The sequence below is a fragment of the Rhincodon typus genome, chromosome 5 (genome assembly GCF_021869965.1).
Source record: "Rhincodon typus isolate 14 chromosome 5, sRhiTyp1.1, whole genome shotgun sequence".
In the NCBI taxonomy this organism is placed as follows: domain Eukaryota; kingdom Metazoa; phylum Chordata; class Chondrichthyes; order Orectolobiformes; family Rhincodontidae; genus Rhincodon; species Rhincodon typus.
This window is the reverse complement of record NC_063336.1, coordinates 83,194,621-83,216,748: the sequence shown is the minus strand read 5'-3', so window position 1 is coordinate 83,216,748 and position 22,128 is coordinate 83,194,621. Positions and strand designations below refer to the sequence as shown.

Genomic DNA, 22,128 nt, shown 5'->3' with positions numbered 1-22,128 from the left:
GGGCCGAAACATCAGCCTTCCTGCTCCTCTGATGCTGCTTGGCCTGCTGTGTTCATCCAGCTCTACACCTTGTTATCCCAGAAATCAGTTGGATGAACCTTCTCTAAACTGCTTCTAACTTAATTGTTGTTTTAAATAGAGGCAAAATCTGTATGCAGTGCTCTCTCTTTAAGTATGCCATGTATATTTTAACTTTCCTGGAAATAGTGAAAATATAACATTCCGTTTGCCAAATCACTAGCTGCACCTGGATACAATTTTGTTGGGATTCATTTACCAGGACATCCAGTTCGGCCTGGACCTCTGAGTTTAGCATTCTCTCTACAGTTAAATGTACAATTCTACCATAATATGCAGCTTTTACGCTCTTGCTGCTGAAATAGACAAGTTCCTGTTTTTTTTTCCATGTTATACACTTTGTCAATTTTTTTTGTATGTTCTCAACCTATCTTTGTCCCTTTGGAGACACCTTTTCACAACTTATTTTCCTACCTATCCTTTTGTCATTAGTAAATTGAGCTACATGTGTTTGGTCCTTTCATCCAAGTCAATGTAGATTATAAATATTGAGGGAGAACCATTGATTCCTGTGGCACTCTGCTCATTTCATCCTGCTGACCTGAAATTGACCATTTATCCTTGCAGTCTATTTCCCATTAGACACGCAATCCTCTGTGGATGCTAAAATGTGACCCCCTGCATCATGAGCTCTTAGTTTGTGCAGTAACTACGGCTGTGTAATGGCAGAGACACACCTTTGTCAATGTCAATGTCAATGTCACTTGCCATCCGATGTGCCTGCTCTTGGCCTTTCAGTAAATACCACCTGACTTGACGACTCAAGCTCTGGTTGTCTGGACAAACCGCATCCAATTGTGCTAGCCTGTTCAACCATGGTGGGAATAAAGTGGCAGATTAGCCATGATGGTGTGACTGGCAGAATAAGTTTTTAGAAGATCTTTAAAGATGGTGCCATATGTCACTGACATTGTTACACTAACTAATCTTGTAACTGAAGAAGCTGTACCTAGTACCTTTGTATCTAAGATGGTGCGGTAAGTGGCGATTTTAAAACTTTTCAGTATACTCTTTTGAATACATGTGGCAATAAAGCTAATTCTAATTTTAATTTAATCAGGCTTCCTATCCTTGGAGTCCCACACACTATCACCATCTGCCTTCCCCTCTCTGTTAGTTAGGTTGGAACTTTGGGATAACCAGGCATATAGAGCTGGATGAACAAAGCAGGCCAAGCAGCATCAGAGGAGCGGGAAAACTGACGTTTCGGGTCTGGACCCTTCTTCAGAAATGGGGGAGGGGAAGAGGATTCTGAAACAAATAGGGAGAGAGGGGCAGGCGGATGGAAGATGGATAAAGTAGAAGATAGGTGGGGAGGAGACAGACAGTTCAGAGGCGGGGATGGAGCCAGTAAAGGTGAGTGTAGGTGGGGAGTTAGGGTGGGGATAGGTCAGTCCAGGGAGGACGGACAGGTCAAGGAGGCGGGATGAGGCTGGTAGGTAGGAGGTGGGAGAAGTGGATAGGTGGGAGAAAGGACCGACAGGTTAGGGAGGCGGGGGCGAGCTGGGCTGGTTTTGGGATGCGGTCGGGGGAGGGGAAATTTTGAATCTTCTAAAGTCTGCATTGATATCATTGGGCTGCAGGGTTCCCAAACGAAATGAGGTGCTGTTCCTGCAACCTTTGGGTGGCATTGTTGTGGCACTGGAGGAGGCCCAGGATGGACATGTCGTCCAAGAAGTGGGAACCCTGCAGCCCAATGATATCAATGTGGACTTCACAAGCTTCAAGACCTTGGGTTTTCTATACATTTTGTTCAGAATGAAGAGAACTCAACATGCACTTAGTATTTGGCACTGAAATGCGCGTAACAGCTTTCCAGAGCTTTCCCTGTTGCAAGGGGTCATACCCATCATTCCTTGTACTGTGATGTGCATTGAGGAATTGATAACTTTTGCTTGTTACAAGAGATATTCAGGCCATACCAGTGCGTGCACATGAACCATGGATCATGCATCAGCCATGATCTTATTGAATGGCAGAGCAGGCTCAAAGGGTCAAGTGGCCTCCTGTTATTCTTTGTTCGTATTGTTTTCTAATCTCCCTTATCTCATTATAAATGGGGAAAAAAAATCAATCTCCATGCTGTAGTGAGCAAAAAATTGCTGAACATTCCATCTTCCTACAAAGGTTGGAAATAGTAAGTGATGGCTGTGTGCAGGAAAACAGTGTGATGGTGGTATTTGAGACATCCTCATAGAAGGCTGTCAAGGCAGTGTCATGAGAGCATGTCCTAACTTATGCTTGAATTGAATCATACGCTTGAGAAGGATGAGAGATTGTTGATGTGGGTCTTGGTTTCACTAGCCAGAACTGAAGCAAAAAGTTAGAAATGCTGATTTAAGCATAACTTACCTTAATGATAGTCACTAACAAAATAAATCAAATTAATCCTGTTTTAATCAAGACTGAGTAGCAATTTGTTTGCAATCTCACAGAATAAATAATAAAGAATTCAAAATTTGTGCACCATATACACGCATTGCTAAAGTAGTTGACCTGACTTCGGATAATTCAGCATTATGACGTGATTTCAGTATACCACAACAATGGAAAGTCAAAAACCCATCAAATTGTGGTGTGACTTATGCAACATTTTGGACTGAATCGTTTTGTCTCAAATCTAACTGATTATTGAAGACTCCATTTCCCCAGACTGATCATCAGGAAGCCTTTGAGGGTGGGAAGTTCTCCCCCATTCCATTACTACCAAAAGGAAGGGAAAATGACTAACTGTTTTTGTTGCATTCAGTTGTACTTTGAAGATGCTTTTATATTTAAAAATATGAGCAGTTCCATCTTTTTTTGTGACTAAAAGGTACCTTTATTTTGGTGCTGTAGTCAGTATGGATATATCCATCTGAAGAATGTGGCAAGAATGTGTGAAGAATTTGGAAAGTCTGTCATTTATCTTTCCAGACTTAATTTTTCACATAAAAGGCTGTCCAGTTTGTTTTTTTTAATTCATTCATGGAATGTGGGCAACACTGGCTAGACCAGCATTTATTGTCCAGAGGGCAGTTAAGAGTCAAGCGCATTGCTGTCCACGTGGAGTTGCATGTAGGCCAGATTTCCTTCCCTACTAGACATTAGTGAACCAGATAGGTTGTTCTGATAATTGACAGTTTCATGGTCATCGTTAGACCCTTAATTCCAGGTTTTAAAAAATTGAATTAAAATTCCACCATTTGCTATGACAGGACTTGAACCAGGTCCCCAGTACATTACCTGGGTCTCTGAATTACTAATGAACAATAATACCACTAAGCCGTCACTTCCCCAATTAAAAATTTGTGCACGTATTGAATTTTACTTTCAGTGACAACCATCAAGGGAAACTACCATTTTCACCACAACATGGGTGGTAAGCTGGCAGATCATTCTGTACCCAATTTTCATTCTTTTTAAAATCAATGAGGGGTAAATAGTGGGCAAGCAATCTGCTCTGTCAATTCACAGCCTAAAGTGAAAATTACGCCCATCATTCACTTTTAAAATTAAACCACCATCATCGCTGTCTTCCTCAATGTATTTTTTATTCACATTCAACTATGACTTTTAAAATCTCCAAGATTTTCTTGGCAATATTGAATGTTCAAAATCTGTTTTGACTTTGTGCAATAATTCATGCATCCACTCCATTTATACTGTCCTTTCAGGGACTTTAAGCCCACCATGTAACATCAATTCTTCTGATGTGTCATGCAGGTGTGTATGGAAAGTCAGATGGTGGTGTTATTGTAGCAGTGTACTGAGGCTGAACAGTTTGAGCTGAATTTATGGAGCATTAGATGGAGCACACAGCTCAAAAACAGGCTGTTTAACTGGTCTAGTATGGTTTTCATGTTTCATATGAGCATTCTTCCCGCCTCTCTCTAACTCCATTAACCTATATTTCTTTGTCATTTGTAGCTTCTCAATGCATGTATACAATTCCATTAGCCTGAACCCTTGTGGCAATGCATTTTGTGGTCTCAATGCTCCCATTTCTACTTGGTGGCCTTGCCTTTGCTCTGGAATTCCCTTGCTAAACCTCTTGCACGCTCATGTGAAATGTCCCCTTTTTGTTTCTGTCTATCTGTCTGCCTGCTCTGTGCAGCCACATGTGCATAATGTGCTGGTAGTGAGCTGTGAATATAAACCCTATTGTATGTGTCTCCGTGAAGCTCCCATTGCTCTTACGCCTATTGAACAAATGCTTTTTTTTCTTAAAGCTTGCTTTCCACGACTGCTATCTTGTCCAGCTGAGTGGCAGATTCTGTGGGTAAGAATTTGGTCCTGTCATTTTAAGAATGATGAGCATTTTGTTGATAAAGCTCGTCAAGAATGTCTTTTCCAGTCTGTCGGGTTTACTGAAATGCATGTCTGGGTTGGCCTTGAAGTCTTGCAGCTCTGCCAGACATTCACATTGCATGTGAAAATCAGACAAGGCAATATATGTGCACCAACTCAGCTAGACGTATCTCCAAAGATTCACTGCCTTTGGTGGAAACTGAATTTTGGTGAGGAGCTGGGAGTAGAATTCAAACTCTGCAAATACCTGTTCCTGTTTGTTGAATAAAAGTACTCCAAAATCCCTGCTTTCAAGCAGCACCTGGTCAAAGATTTATTGTGTATAGTGCCATCGTTAATTGTAGTGCCGAACCACTTCCACCTAAGTGAATTTATAATGCTGGTGTGTTTTAAATGAGTACTGTTCGGTCTAGTCACTTATTGAAGCAATAAAGTTGGCGTAGTCCCAGAGGATCGTAAGGCTACTGTCACTAGAGAGAGATGATTGTTGGTGAGTTTAACCTGAGGATCACCACACCTCAGGTGAGAGGGGAGGTTGATAAGGTGGAGACTTTCATAGTGACCTCAGCTGTAATGGGAATTGAATCACACTGCATTGCAAACATTGGCATAAATAGATCAAATATCAGAATGAAAAATATTGTGCACTTCAATCCAAACAGAGCCTAGGCACAGTTTAAGCTAGGAACTGGAATTTGTCTGTCTTTTATACTATCTGTGCATTTGAAAATGAAAATGTGAATTTTCAGCTGCATTTGGATTTGGATATGGATTTCGAATGTGATTTTTCATCAGTTTTGATAACATAATTAATAAAATATAGGAACTTCCCAAAGTATTTTAGCTTCTGATTTTAGAAACATCTGAGTTATTAATGAAAGAATAATATTAAAATTGAGAGCCAGATTAGGAACTGGGACTGGATCTGAGAGATTAAAGATTGCGGGATTAGTCAGTTATGCACAGTTTTATTGGGGGTCAATGCTTGAATGCTTATGTTAATCTACATACTACTATATCTGGATGGCAGCTGAATTATTAACTTGTCATATTTGTCAGCAACGTTAAATAGAGGAAACAATGAAGATATGAGCAAAGATTATGGAAGCTGTAGCTTGATTCTGCCTTTTGAGGCGAATGTCACTGAGATATTTGGCTTGTCTTTGGGAACATAGTCACTCACTATATACTATCACAGTTAAGGTTGAGAAACTATTACATGGTACGAGCAAAACAAAGAGAACCCTCTAGGTAGTGGCTTTAGCTGCTTCATCAACAACATTCGTTCTGTGATGAGAAAGCCATCACATCTTTTTAATTTTGGTGGTTTTAGCATTGGTGAATCCCCCACTATCACTACTTCGCTTCTTTCCAGAACTAGAAACTATACAAGATCAGTCATAAAATACTGTGGCTACAAGAACAGGTTAGAGGGTAAGAATCTTGCAACAAACAACTCATATCTCCTGATTTCCTAAAGCCTATCTGCCATTTGCAAGGCGCAAGTCAGGAATATGTTGGATTACTCTTTACTTGCCTGGCTGAGTGCAGGTCCAACAATACTCAAGATGCTTGACAACATCCAACACAAAGTAGCCTGCTTGATTGGTGTCACGTCCACAAATGTTCAGTCCCTCCACCAGTCGTGCTCAGTAGCAACCATCTGTACCATCTACAAGATGCACCGCAGAACATAAAAACGAGGAAAACTAGCATATATAAGTTCTTCTCCAAGCTATTCCCATTCATGACTTGCAAGTATCACCGTTCCTTTGTTGCTGAGTCAAAATCGTGGAACTCCTTCCCCAATGGAATTTTGGATGTACCGACGCCAAATGTACATGCAATTGTTCAAGAAGGCAACTCGCCACACCACCTTGTGGGTAACTGGGGATGAGTAATAAATGCTAGCCTGGCCAGTAACGCCCACATCCCATTAAGCAATTTCTTTTAAAAAAAAACAAGTTTCTGTAAGTCAGTAAAAAGTGAATTAGAATACTGCGTTCAATTCTGGTCTCCCTGCTATAGGATTGATTCTAAACTTGAAAGGGTTCAGGAAAGATTTACAAGGACGTTGCTGGGTTTGGAGGATCTGATCTACTGGGAGAGGCTGACTAGGCTGGAGCTTTTTTTTGGGGAGTGTCGGAGGCTGAGGGGTGACCTTGAAGGTTTATAAAATCATGAGGGGCATGGATAGGGTGAATAGACAAGTCCTTTTTTTTTTCCCCCAAGGTAGGTGAGTACAAACTAGAGAGCATAGGTTTAAGGTGAGAAGGGAAAGGTTAAAAAGGAACCTGAGGGTGACTTTTTCGTGCAAGAGGTGTTGCATGTATGGAATGAGCTGTCAGAGGTGGTGGTAGACGAGGATATAATTACAACATTTTAAAAGGCATTCAGATGAGTACATGAATAGGAAAAGTTTGGAGGGATATAGGCTGGCAAATGAGGTAAGGTCAGATTGGGATATCTGGCATGGGCAAGTTGGACCAAAGGCTCTGTTTCCATTTTGTGTAACTCTGAAATACTGTGAATTTTGGAAAATTGAAAGAAGGAAATGCTCAGCAGTCCAAGCACCGTAACCTGAAAAAGGAAGAATTAACTTTTTAAAGTTGAGGATTTCTCTCTATAGAAATGCTAAAAATATAAAAAATCAACTCCATTAACTGATTCAGAGCATAAGGACAAAATGAAGATCTGTAAGATAGAAGGTAGAAATGAATACGACATTATGATGGAAATTCTTGTTGCAGTGAAAAACCTCTAATTTCCTTCACTTCCTCCAAATGATAGGTTTCAATATGGGAAAGGGTATGGATTGTTTACCTTTTCGAGGGGCACAAACATTCTTTGTTCATGGTCTATTTGGGTCATTTACCTTTTTTAAATTTTGAATACACTGGTGCAGTTTCTTGCTGTTTCCCACAGCTGAAATATTTTATTTTCTTCAGTCTCAACCCTTCCCTCACCTTCTACTGGTCTACTACCAATCTCTCTTTCTTCCTTGACTTCCTTAGCTTATTCCCAAGCATTAAGATATCAACCAATAGCTAGTATTAATCTATTGAAGTACCTGTATTACAGTTTATTCTATTCTCTCAGTTTCTTTGTTTCCATCGCAACTGCTCTGACCATGCTGCCTCTGTGCTAGTACTTTTGAGAGGTCTTTTTCCTTCAACTGAGGTAACCCTCCTCTGTTTGATAGGCCTTTGATTGTGTTTGTTTTATTTGCAATATTTTGCATTTCCTGCCAAAAAACAGAGGGTTAAGTGTCCTCGCCTTCCATCTCAAATTCAAGGCATCATCCTTCTGTTTCAGCCATCGCCAAATGCCTCTTTCCCTCTCCTCTCCCTTTAAGTGTTCTGAAGGCACCGATTCTTGCTTGGCTTCAACACACATTATTCCTACAGTACATTCTTGTGTAAGTGCAGGGGATTCAATCTTGTGCTTTCACCAGCTTCCTTCCAAGTGGCTTAGTGATTGATATGCACAGTACTTTGTAGAATCCAGTACAGATTTATGTTTGTAATTTTGTTTTCCTCAGGGGAAGGAAAAAAGAAACACCAGAATAGGTGATTACTGTGCTGCACGTTATCTTTCAGTCCACAAATGTGACCCTGGACTTGTGGTTGTTTGTTATTTTAATTTCCAGTCCTGCTCCCACTCCGACATTCCTGCCCTTGACCACCTCCACTGTTTCATTGAAGTCCCAGGGACGGTGGTTCACTCTTTTTAATTAGGTACTTTATATTCTGAACTCAACATCAGATGATGAGCATTGTTTGTTTCCTTTGTTTGGACAGATGTTGGTCATGGTTAAATTGATGGTTTGGTGTGGAAAAATTGTAAACATTGATTTCTTATACACTACTACACTTCTGCCTTCCACCCTATTGCATTTACCATTTGTTCTTTCCTCTGTTTCCCAGGCCATTTTGCCCACCTCTACTTAATTTAAAAAGTTAAATCTTGAATATTTTCCATTTCAGTCAAAAGATAATCAAGCTGAAATATCAGCTACATTCTGTCTCTACAGTTGTTGCCTGACTGGCAGGTTAGTTTTGATTACTTTTTTTTACTCAAGCGATTTAACTTTGAAAAAATCTGAACCTAGTTGGGATCGACAAAGTCACTGAACCCACCAGTGTTTGTTTTTTGATGCTGAGAAACTAAAGAATACATTGGTGGTTTGAGTTGTATTCCTTCCAAGCAGATGCTGCTGGGGAGGAATTAAAATTTGATGGTTTACCTTTGAAATTTAACTTTGGAAAGCCCCCCAGTTTAGAAAAGTTTTTCCTCCTGTTTTATTTTCATATCAGTTGGATAAACATTGGAATGTGGGCTCTCCCAATGCACAGACAGGGCTATAGAGTCTTCTGGCTACTTATTTGAAAATTAGAACCGAAGTTTTCCATCCATTGAGATAACTGGCCAGACATTTACGTTCAGCCTGTGGACCCTGTCTGCCATTCAATTAACGTATGGTCTTATTCTCTGAAGTTGATGGAATGGCCACATTTGAGCTAAGATTTTCCTGTGCAAGGCTTGCTGATATTACATACCTCCAGAAGATTTCACCCTTGACTCTAATGCAGCACTTAGCTTCATTCTCTCCGAACAAGAATGAACACTGTGCATTTGTATGCTTGCCTTGTATCTTTGAAAGGGTAGGCACAGTTGCATATAATAGTTGACTATTGATTGCAGCTTCTGGGATACATAAAAATGACTGAGGCATGAGATTTTTTCAATTGATTTTAATTATTGAACTTGGGCTGAAAAACAAAGAATTGTTGTTATTACTTCTAGAATCCAGAAGGAATCATGGAGTGTTTGTGGTAAGTGAGGAAGCTATCACTTTCCATGAGATGCAAGCATTGCTGGCAAGGCTAGCATTTGTTGCCTGTCCCTAATTACCCATGAACAGAGTTGTTTGCAGTGAATTAGGAGTCACTCACATTGCTGTGTCTGGAACCATCTAGGGCAGACTAGAGCAGGATGGCACATTTCCTTCCTTTTATAGTTCGAGTGAACCAGTTAGATTTTCCACAACAGTCAAATGATAGTTTCATGGTCACCATTACAGATCCTACCTTTTTTAAAATTAAATTTAATTGACTGACGTATCTAAATTCCATCAACGGCTATGGTGGCACTTAAACACATCCTCACCCAGCATTAGTCTAATCTTGCTAGTTCAGTGACATTACCACTAACACAACTTCCCTTAGAATAGGAACCATAGTCTGAGTCAAATTTGAAGAGCGCTTTGGAGATTTTGATCTGATTTATGCTAATTATTTGGTCGCTTATCCATCCTCTTAGCAGAACTATCTGCAGGTCCTTCTGAAGGATCATCTTCCCTCTGCAAACCCACATGTAGCTGGTTTGCATTTTCAATTGTTCAAACGTCTTAATATTAGTGTTTTCTAACTTGTGATCTTTAATGGCATCTACCCACTTCAATCCAATGCTATGCTTTTTGCAATAGCCTCTTAAAAACCTCTTCTTCTTTGTCCAAGTAGAAATTGTCTCTAACCATCACTTTGGACAAATCCCTGGAATGGGAAACCAATGAAGTCATTCTGTATATTCTAAAATCCGTAAGTGTTTACTCACAATTACATACCGTACACTCAGCAGTGGCTTCCTGAAGCTTTGCGCAAATTCTTGACTGCTACTTATACAATTGCCGTTCAAATGACAACTTCATCTTTATCCACCAGTACTTAAGAACACAGTTGACCAAAAGGGAGTTGATGGCTATCAGGGATAGGTGGAAATGGAGAGTCGTGGCCACCATCAGATGCTATTGAATGGAGGAGCAAACTTGACAGCCAAATGGATTATACCTCCTAAGTTGTATATTTTTATGCTCACTGAAAACATTAACTGTTTATACAGTTTTAAAATTACTAATTCCCTTTGAAATTGTGTATATCAGCAATTTACAGTACTTTGTAGCGTAGAGAGTTAGATCTTATGAACTGCAATTTCTGGTTTAAGCTGGTAGACGTTGTCAATTACGAACATTTCTAAATCATTGCCTGATAAATGTCTGAAAATGCACTTTCTCCAGATTTTACTTTTTTTTTCGATTTTTATGACGTTGTTGCGAAGAACAGTGTTTCCAGCAAAAGCTGCTTACATAAAACTCAACTCATCCAAAATGTTGATCATAATTTGACTTGCATCACGTCCTGTTCACTCATCCATGTATTGGAAGCAGAACTGGCCACCACTTTAAAACTTTTATAACTATGTCTTCTCATTCCACTATGGCCTTAGCCCTTCCTATAACTGATGTCCCATAACCTCCTAAGATCACTATGGTCCTTCAGTTCTAATCTTGAGCATTGTATAGGATGGCCTGAAAGACTAAAAGTTAATGATATTCGACAGCTGCATGAGAAGATAAATTGTATAGGATGGACTGAAGAGTGAAAATTGCTGATGATATTTGACAGGCTGCATGACCTTGGATGAATCCTGTGAACGTTCCCGTACATGCCGCAGAGAGCACAATTTAAAAAGAAACTTGTTTTCTGGACGAACGAGCAGTTTCATCTATTGTATCTGTTGTGGTTGTTTGCGATACTGTGTGTGTGTGTGTGTGTGTGTGTGTGTGCGAGAGAGATTCGTCCCAAGGCTACTGGACTTCACATCAGCTCGGAATTGTGAACACTGCCAGGAACAAACCTAAGCCTCCAGACCAGCCGTCCATTGACGGGTCACCGACAGGCAGAAGAACATGAGACTTGTTGCTTTTTTTTCCCATCTGTTCTTTTCCATTTATTATTGCCATTTTAATCACTATTCTTACTTGATAAACATTCATATTTAAGCAAATTGCTGTGGTCGAGCCTTCCCTTAATTATATTTACCCGAATCTGAAAAGAACCACTTGGATACATTCTGTGATCCAAGGCAAGCATCCCAAATATTTTTCCTTTCACCATTGGGTCTTTGCCTTTACCTGACAAAACCCCCCCAGTTTGTATCCTCTGCCCCGTCTCTATCTCCTTTCCAAGATGCAGTTCAAAATGTAATTCTTTGACCAAACTTTTTGTCACCTATCTTAATTCTTCCTTTTACGTGGTGAAGGCCAAGTTTTGTCTGAATACTCTAGCTAAGTGCCTTGAGACATTTCAATATGACAAAGGTGCTATATTATTTTCTCCGATGCAAGTTTTCTCAAGGGAATGTTTTGCTTGAAAGACTATTTCTAAATGAATTTAGAGCTGAAGTCATGGTTTGAGTGGGTTATGACCTAGTGGCCAGAATAAAATTCCTTGGAGGAGGAAATAAACAAAATGGTGCTTTGATTTCTCAACAAATATTCTTGACAAATAATCCTTTGTTTTCTCAAGGTCAACAAAAGAAACTGCTGGTGTTTATTTCATGGTATTCTTGCAATTAAAGTTACACAATTCACAAGGAGGCTGCTCAGCCTATCTCATCTGTGCCACTAATTTAATTATATTGCCACTAGATCCCTATGGCATTACTCAGAGTAATTGGAAGACGAAGTATTGAGTCATGTGTTCACAGCCATTTAAGTAAAATTCCTTTTCTTGTGTTAGTTTACAGTTCTTGCAAATGCACTAGGAAATTAATTTTAAAAGGTATTTGATTTGGTGAAGACTTGAGTAAGTGGCTTTTATTGTTTTCTCTCAAATGTGTAGTTGATGTGTAGTAAGTTGTCCAAATTAGAGGTAAGTATTTGGTTAGCAGTGCTGTGTTCTGGTACCCGAGTTTGGCAGATAGGGCGGCTTTGGATTGATGGAGGAGAGAGCAAAATTTGTTCATGGGTTTCTGGTGTAGGTCAAGTATTGAGACAAGGCATTGGATTTAGTAGCATTGCTTTGTAAGATTCTTGAAGAGCTCTGCAATATTGGATACAGTGGTAATCCTCAATTTGAACCTGCCTCTACCTGTCTGCTTTTCTTGTATGCTTCATTCAGTTATTTCATGTGATGTAAACAACAAATCACAGTTGGTGGTTGATTGATTTTTCATTTGCATGAGAAGCTTTCAAAATCCAACTAATTTGAAGAACAAAATTAGGGTGGGGAAGACTGTGCTTTCTGAAGTTAGAGCAGGTTTGACTAAACTTTGAAAACCTATTCAAGTTTGCTTTCAGCTGCACATGGTAGTACCAAGGATTTCTTCTAAAATAAAAACTCAGTGAGAGGTGGAGGTGAGAATCATGTCTGGCAAAAGAGGTTCTGAGGAAGGGTCACTGGACCCGAAACGTTAACTGTTTTTTCCTTCACAGATGCTGCCAGACCTGCTGAGCCTTTCCAGCAACTTTGTTTTTGTTCGTGAAAAGAGGCAGACTGTCCTGCAATCATCTCCCAATCTCATGTTACTGCAGAGGTTCCTCAAGGTAGCATACTATTCACAACCATCTTTAAATACCTCATCAATGACCTGTGTCAGATTAGAATTGATAGCAGAGCGTTCAGCTCAATTTGTAGTTCCCTAGGTAATGAAACAACCCCTTTCTGTGTGAAACAAGGTGGATGGCATCCAAGTTTGGACCAATAAGTGACCGAATAGCATTGTCAATAAAGAGAACCTAATTACTTCTTTGAAATTTGCTAGCTTTACGATCATTGACACCACCACACCCCCCCCCCCCCCCCCCCCCTTGCCGGCCATCATTGTCCTCGCCCTTGACCACCTCCTCTTCTTCTCAGGATGGGACATTATTGAAAATCAACTTGATAGCTAAATAAATATTATGTCTGCAAGAAGAATGTCACGTGATTTATTAGACCTCCCCAAAACATCTTTACAAGGCACAATTCAGATGTATGAGAGAATATTTTCCAATTGTCTGGTTAAATGCAATTCTGCAAAACTCAAGAAAATGTGCAGTCCCAGGACAAAGCAGTCCACTTGACCACTTCATGCGGTTGATACAATTTGATGAATATTACGATATTCTGAAACCAACAGAATGCTATTATTTCCTAATATTCACTTGTGTTCTCTTGCTCTCTGCCATACAATTTCTGCATTTCAGACTTCAGACTTAGTAACTGAACTGACTTTCCTTAACAGATATTTGCAGACTTGATTATCGTGGGTTGCATTTCACTCTACAAATTCCCACAAGCTGCTATTGTAGCACCAGTATACAAACCTTGTTTTATTTACATCAGTCTTTGATTTGACATAACTTAGTTTGTAGTCTTTAAAATAATTATACTGTGTTGTCTGTACTGTGTGCTTTATTGAACTGGCTGCATGATCTCTGCAGTCAGTGTTTCTCAGTAGCAGTCACATGACTGTAGAAAGCCAGGATGTTCATTAATACAGTAATGCATTTCTATCCCTAACAGTCCACTTTTCGCATGCATTAGCTGTTCATTATTCTTGTCAGTTTCTGCATATTCGTTGCACACAGTTTTAAATCTTGCAGGTATGCATGTGCGTTGTCACTGGCTGTTCATCTGAGTGTGTTCCTTCTCTGGGAATGCCATTCTCATGTCATTTGTTATGCAGTCAATATTTTTCCATTTCTATTATTGAGGTGCTGTGGACCTCTGGCATTGATAACTGAACTGTGGCCTGGTAAATTAGTTCCCCAATTCCTGATTGGCTGTCCTGATTTGAGGAACACTAGTCTAGTTGTGCATGTGTGCCTGCAGCTATAACGGCTATTCATTTCCACTGTGTACAACTGAGGTGAAGACTACACTACACAGGTCCCAATTTCCCACTTGGCTTGACTCTTGATGGTTGTAGATTTGTACCCTGACTGGGAATGTTTGATAGTCTTGCTTAAATGAAAGTTGGCTTTCTGCTATTTCAATTTGATTTTGTCACCTTTGTCTGTTGCTTCTGGCTTCAATGGCTTTTGTTACTGGAAAAGTAATTTGTGTGGTGTGACGCAAGTAATGCTGAATAACCATTTTGCTTCAGTATTCACAGCAGAAAGGAAGATAGCTTGCTGGAAGTCTCAAAGAAATTAGCGGACGAGGGTCTAAGTAAAATTAGCATAAATAAGTCATCAATAATCCCTACTCTGTGCCTCAAGTATATGTAAATATAATCTTATACAAGCAAGAGATGCCTTTGGTTTGTTTGGATAGAATCAAACTCCAATGTTTGCTTTCCTAATGTGCTACTGTACGGAATTGAACTGTTATAGTGACTATGTATGTAAAGATATCTTATGAAATAAGTATATTTTTGAAATTAAAAAAATCCATAATGGTGAAATTAATGGAACTAAGTGTTAAATCCCCAGGACCTGACCATTTCCATCCACGGGTATTAAAAGAGATAGGACATCGGCAATGTGCTCTTCTAACCATAATCTTTCATTTCCCTGGATTCAGGAGTTGTAGCTCTGGATTGGAAATTTCCTCATGTCACTTCACTCCCTTTTAAGAAGGGTGACAAAATGAAAGCGGGGAATTAGTTAGTGTATCGTCTGTGGTAGTGAAATTTTATGGAGCCTGTAATCAAGGAAGGGTAACTGATCTCTTCAATGTCAGTTAATCAGGAAGAGTCTTCATGGATTCATGGAGAGTAAGTCATAGCTGACAAACCTCAAAGCTTTTTGAAGAGGTGACAAAAGTGGTTGACAGAGGTAAGTTGATAGAGATTTTTTTATATGGACTTCCAGAAAGTTTTTGATAAAATCCTACACAGGAGACTGTTAGCTAACGTGGAAGTCCCCAGAGCTGAGGACAAATTACTGACATGGATAGGAAATTGGTTGAATGGCAGGAAACAGTTGGCATAATGGATAAGTACTCAAATTGGCAGGACGTGACTAGTGGTGGCCACAGGGATCTGTGTTGGGGCCTCAATTGTTCACAGTATTCATTAATGACTTGGATAATGACATGAAAATGCTGACAACAAAATTGGGTAGCATTGTAGACAGCATGATAGTAGAAAATTACAACAGGATATTGATACATCAGGTAAATGGGCAAAACTCTGGCAGATGGATTGCAAGTGTGAGGTTATCCATTTTGGACCGAAAAAAGATAGATCAGGGTATTTTAGGCACAAGCTAAATACAGTCTGTGCCCGATGATATTTGTGGATTCAGGTGCATAAGTTTTTAAAATACCATGAGCAGGTGCAGAAAATAGTCAAGAAGGCTAATGGAATACTGGCCTTCATATCTAAAGGGCTGGAGTGTAAGAATGCAGATGTTATGCTGCAGTTAAGAAAGATAGGGTAGATAAAGATCAACTATTTCCAGATTCTAGAACTGGGGTCATAGTCTAGGAATTAGGGCCATGCCCTAATGTTAGAAAACATAATCATTGAGTCATACAGCACAGAAATAGACCCTTTAGTCCAACTTGTCCATGCCAACCAGATTTCCCAAACTACACTAGTCCCACCTGCCTGCATTTGGCCCATAACCCTCTTAACCTTTCCTATTCATTTACTTGTTCAAATGTCTTTTAAATGTTGTAACTGTACCTGCAGCTACTACTTCATTTGGCAGTTCATTCCACGTACAAACCACCCTCTGTGTGGAAAAAGTTACCCCTTAAGTCGCTTTTAAATCTTTCTCCGCTCTCATTTTTAAAAAAAAAAATTGTCCCCTGGCTTTGAATTCCCCCACCCTCAGGAAGATACCTTTGCTATTCACCTTATCTATGCTCCTCATGATTTTATAAACCTATATAAGATCACCCCTCGATCTCCTCCACTCCAGTGGAAAAAGTCCCAGCCTTGCCTTATAGCTCAAACCCTCCAGTCCCAGCAATATCCTGGTAAATCTTTTCTGAACCATCTCCAATTTAATAATATTCTTCCTATAGGGCTACCAGAACTGTATATGGTACTCCAAAAGTGGTCTCATCAATGTCTGTACAACCTCAGCATGATGCCCCAACTCCTATAACTGGAAGGTCTAAGCAATGAAGACAAGCGTGTTGAATGCCGCCTTAACTAGCCTGTCTACCTGTGATGCAACTTTCAACGAATTATGTGCCTGAATCCCTAATTCACTTTGTTCGACAACACTACCAGGGCCCTACCATTAACTGTGTAAGTCCTGCCCTTGTTTGTTTCACCAAAATGCGATACCTTGCATTTATCCAAATTTAACTCCATCTGCCATTCCTCAGCCCATTATTCCAATTGATCAAGATGCCTTTGTAATCTTAGATAACCTTCAAATGGATGTATGGAACACAGTACTTCAACCAGCGTTCGATGCTAGTTCAGTTGTCAAATTTAAATTTGAAATAAACTATTTTTTATTAAGTAAGAGTATTGAAGGACACGGGTTCGAGGCAACTATATGGAGTTAGGCCACAAATCAATATTAGTGAATGGCAGAGCAGGCTGGACGGGCTGAATTGCCTACTCCTGCTCCTGTGTATAAGTGGACCACTTTCTGTTGGATGTCTTTCAGTGGTGTTTGAGGATTCCTTTGTATGCATCTGATCTGGAATTTTGATTCCTTGAGTGTTTTTAACTGGCACTGCAATCTTTCAATTTGGTTGAGGATAGTTGTATTTCCCAATCCTTTATAAAGTACCTAAATTCTCCATTTCTGATCTTGGGGCCATTATCAGTCATCTCAGTGAAAGGAATAATGAAGTGTACTTTCAGAAATTCTGCAGTCTCAGTGGTAGTCAGTTGGTCCATCTCCACTAGTCTGAATGATGGTCTACTGTGACAGAATAATTAGCTGTAGTGAGAGTGAGGAGGTCTACTTCCAGATTCATCCATGGTCTGTCTCTGATTTCACATCATCAGCAGCTCTTTAACTTGCATAGCTTGGCTTGTAGAAAGCATTGCACTAGCTGATGTGGCCCTCGATTTCATTGCTCACATTTTTGCTTTCCTACGACTTGAGTCAATTCCTTGTAGGCTCTGCCTTGATGCTTTTTAGTGTCTTTCAGCAGAAGCTACAACAGATTTAAGATTACTGTGCATCTGTCAGTAGTTGTGCCTCTGTGCAGCTCTTCAACAGTTAATCTCAGCTCCATTACAACACCGTATTATGAATTCAGTGCCTGTGACGTGTTGTCTGAAGTGCCTCCTTTTACTGGCTTCAAGATGGCTCTCCCCACTCAATGCCATGTTGTAGAAGTCATGACTACAGCAAGCCAGGCAGCATATTGGCAGAGTTTTGAATTCATCCCCAAACAGTACTAAACGGTGACACAAGCTGCTATAAATAATGGAATCTTTTTGCCTTTCTACACCAAATTACCAACACTTAATCTCTGATGCACTCTCTTTGCAGACACCCTGCGCTGAATTACCCTGTATTAGCACTTCCTGTTTACTTTTCATATGCCTTTTTGAGGCATCCCAAGTTACAACTGGCTTTTTCTATTTTCAGTAATTAGCCCCACATCTAATCCCCACAGTAAATTGACTGTTCATGGCCATTAGCGGGTACTTTCTTTTAACTATTTTTCAGTATCCTTTACTGTGTTAAATTCCAAGTCAAATTCTAAGTCCAGTATTAAACAGTCAGTTTGACCCTGCTGAGCATTGCTGAAATGGGGTATGAAATTGAAGTTCTTTTTGTCTTTCATTTAACAGGATTAGGACACAAGGACCCAAATTTAGAAAGGAAATGCTAACTTGTACAGCATGCAAATAGGGTACTGATTGGTTGGACCAAGGCTAGTATGAAGATGCAGCAATCAATCTTGGCTGATTTTAAACTCAATGTCTCTTTTTAAAAGATGTTAGACAGATAATAAATTATAAAAATCCTGTTGTGGTTGGTTGGCTCACCAAGCTGGTTTGTTGTTCCACAGTTGTTTCATTACCCTGCTGGGTAACATCATCAGCGCAGCCTTCAGTGAAGCGCTGTTGTGTTTTCCTGGACTTTGGTGTCCATTGAGCTGGATTACCTCACTTAGTTTTCCTTTGCAATGGAGTGTATATGGGGTCGAGCTCTGTGTTTATCGATGGCTTTCTTAGTGGAGTATTAGGCTTCTAGGAATTCCCATGCTTGTCTCTGCTTTGCTTGTCCCAGGATCCTGGTGTTGTCCCAATCGAATTGGTGGTTCTCCTTATCCATGTTGATAGAGATGAGCGAGTATTGGTCATGTCTTTTTGTTGCCAGTTGATGTTCGTGTACCCTTTGTGGTTAATTTCCTTCCTGTTTGTCCAATATAGTGTTTGTCACAGTCTCTGCAGGGAATCTTCACAGAAGTGAAACTCTTGGAAGTGATGGTTTACCAGTGGAGTTGTATTCAACTTTGTGGGCCATCAAGATGTATGAGAGTCTGCTTCTGACTGGCAGCATGACCAAATCCATGAGGAAAGGCATTATCACCATCATCTACAAGCTGGGGATGGAGAGGAAATTAGCATTTGGTAACTGTTCTTACTGCTAAATCAAAGTTGCAAAATTCTATCCATGGTCATTGTCAAACAGATCAGGTCTGCTCTCCGGTCTTGATTCATTCTGACCAGACCTGCACTGTACCAGGTGGGAGAACCTTGTATTACTCTGCTATGATCACCTATGTGCAGGACACAGGGTGGACAGCAGTCTCATCAGCTTGGACTGGGAGAGGCCATTAACAGAAAATGTCCCTCCTATGTGAGGGGCATACTCTCAAAATGGGTCTTAGAATCCACCATTGCATCCACCTGCTCTACATAAATGTCAGTTGTGCAATTTCAACCAATGGTTGAGAATTTAAAAGCTTCTCTATCAAATCTGGAATCGAGCATGGCTACCCTTCTCTCCTTATGTATTTGTGTTGCATAGTCTGTCAGAAGGGTGTGGGTCTAAGCAGGTTGACTATCCCAGGTGGTTGAGGTTTGCAGGTCAAAGCCTGCTTGTATGTGAACAACATCACCATCTGCTGTCAGTGCGCAGACTCATGAACATCTGTGACCTGTTTGAACTGGCCTTGAGAGCCAAGAGGCAAGAGTGAGGCCATGTTATTTGGAACTGATTGATCCTTTTATACCCTTCACCATCAGGTCAGGTTACCAGCAGTTGCTAGTTTGGAGGGGAAGCTACAAACTGGGAGGAGCATATTGACACTGGCCATAGGAAGGTGGTGGTTTGGAGGTAATGTCACTACACTAGTAATCTCGAACCCAGGTGAATTCTCTGGGACATGGAAGATCGGAAAATTTGAATTCAATAAAAAGTCTGGAATTAAAAAAAAAAATGAGTAACCACTCTCGATTGTTGTAAAAACCTATCTGGTTAATTAATGTCATTTAGGGAAGGAAACCTGCCATCCTTATATGGTCCTTCAACAGGTGACTCCAAGCACACAGCAACTAGTTGACTCAGTTGGCTCAGGGTAACTGAATGGACAATAAAATATTGACCTTGCCAGAGATACCCACATCCCATGAAAGAATTTGGGGAAAAAAAGCACAGTACTTATCTGACATCCAGTACAGGAGAACAAACAAAGCCGTAGATCACCATGTCCAGATGTATTAAATATTAGGAAGACTGAAGCTGTTGCTTTTAGTCTCCATTATAAACTGTCACAGTCTCTGCAGGGAATCTTGTATATGACATTGGTCCTGTCCATAGTGGTTCGAGTGAGGGTTGATATGGGTTTGTGTGCTAATCTGATGCCCGGGGTCATAGGAGGCTCTTCCCCCCCCCCCCCCCCCCCCCCCCCAGACCCCGGTGATCAGCCGTCTGAAGGAAGGATAGCTCAGTATCGTCATCTCAGTTTGATGTTTTGAGGATCAGCAAATGCTTTTATGCCGTACGGCATGACCACAAGTTACCGATTCCATCCATCCACTTGATAACTGTCCAAAGTTGAACCAGTTTGCTGATTCGTCATCACATGCCTTAATTCATCTGCTGCAGCTCTCTTTCAAATCTTAGTTATATCTAGACTCCACTAATCCTGCCTGGCCTCCCACGTTCTAACCTCTTTTGTGCTTGAAGTTATCCAAAATTCAGCTGCTCCATGCTATTACTTGCACCAAGGTCAATTCACTCAATTACATTCTCACTCCCTACATTAATTCCCGGTTAAACAATACTTATATTTTAAAATTGTCCTCTTGTTTTCCAATCCCTCCACTGCCTTCCTTTTCCCTGGCCCTGTAATTTCATTCAGTCCCACATTTCCAAGTGTTTCCTTACTTCTGGCATCTGGATCATCCCGAATTTTAACTGCATCACATTGGCTGTGTTTTCAGCTGCCTGGGCTCTATACTCTGCAATTCATTTTCTAAACCTCTCCACCTTTCTTCCTTTTGGACATTCCTTAAAACCGGAGTCTATGTCCGTCTGCCCTGATAATGCCTGAAATAGATTGGTTTACAACACTCCTATGAAGTGCTTTTAGTTTATTATGCTAAAGGTATTATATAAATCCTAGTTGCTGATTCCAACTTGTATTATTTGTCCTTTCATATAAGGAAACATGTTAGTGTGTCCTTGAATAGGACCTGAGCCATTGCAAGAGCTTCTAAGTATTTGTTTAACTGGTCGCCATCTTGTATCGCCTAGAAATTCAGTAGACATCTGAGTTGGTGTAAATGCCTGGCATTGTCTCCCCAAATGCTTTTTATTTTGGAGTTTACTGGCTGCCACCCCCTTTCCAAGTGATGCTTATTTTTCTTCATGTTGGGAATAAACCATTAACCAATTCTTTTAAATGGGTCTCATCTGTAGTAATCAAAAGATGTTTTCCTATGCTGTTTCATATTAACTGGAGTTTCAAATTCATAGTTTGCTTTCAATGAGGATTCTTTTACATGTTGAATTAAATAATTTGTATAATTTGAAAATGTTAGTGCAAGGTTATGTATGATCTAATCTTTAACTTGTTGTATCTCAGGTACTGCATGAACCATTAATTGATGAAGATCCACTCTTCATTGCCACGTGTACAGACCGGGAATTGCGCAAAAGGAAAAAGCGGAAGTTTAGTCTTTGGGTCAGGCAATGTGCAGCAACAGGCTACATCTGTCAGGTGATGTAATTTAAATTGTTCTTTGCTGTGTAACCAAATGTTAAAACCATTTAAATATATTTACATGAGACATTGACTTTAAATAGCTAATTGTCTCACATTTTATGTTTGTCCTAAACTACATCTGCCAATTCTTTGCTGACTTCATTGACTTGTATATTTTCGTGACATATTTTACAGCACACCCTGTTTTTTTGCCAAGCCCCTTTGTTTTGTGGCACCAACATTTTACATGGTGTTCCTTTTGCCTAAGCCCAAATCATCATTTGAAACGGAGCTCAGAAGAGGACTAATCACCATACTAGGAGCACAAGCCTTCAACAGTCCAAGTTCAATCTCAACTCTGATCTCTGACGCTCAACTTTTTGTTCACGCTGCTGAAATTTTTCTAACCAGCCTTTGAGACAGCTTAAGATGAATGCTTTGTGATCCCAATCTGGAACAAAAAAAACTTTTCTTTATAACTGTAAAATCTTGTGTGTTTCCAGAATCTTCCATGTTTATTTCCGTTGACATAATGGTTTAATTAGCTCTTGTAATAGTTCCCACTCCATAAGACCTTAAGACATAGCGAGCAGGAGCAGGAGTAGGCCATTCAGCCCATTGAGTCTGCTCCACCATTCAGTGAGATCATGGCTGATCTGATAATCAACTCCACTTTCCTGCCTTTTCCCCACAGCCCTGAATTCCCTTACTGATTAAAAATCTATCTCATCCTTGAATATACTTTAATGGCTCAGCCTTGACGGCCCTCTGTGTTAAAGAAGCCCTCTGAGAGAAGAAATTCCTCTTCACCTCTGTCATAAATCTGCGACCCCTTTTATTCTGAGAT

General features: G+C 40.2%; 1 protein-coding gene across 1 annotated transcript in view; it reads left to right on the top strand.

The window, feature by feature from the left end:
• pgbd5 (piggyBac transposable element derived 5) overlaps positions 1-22,128 on the top strand; it is a 62,637-nt gene that overhangs the window by 26,309 nt on the left and 14,200 nt on the right. Inside the window, exon 3 of the mRNA XM_020514881.2 lies at positions 21,162-21,296. Within this exon, the coding sequence (XP_020370470.1) occupies positions 21,162-21,296 (135 nt within the window). The remainder of the gene's footprint in view (positions 1-21,161; positions 21,297-22,128) is intronic.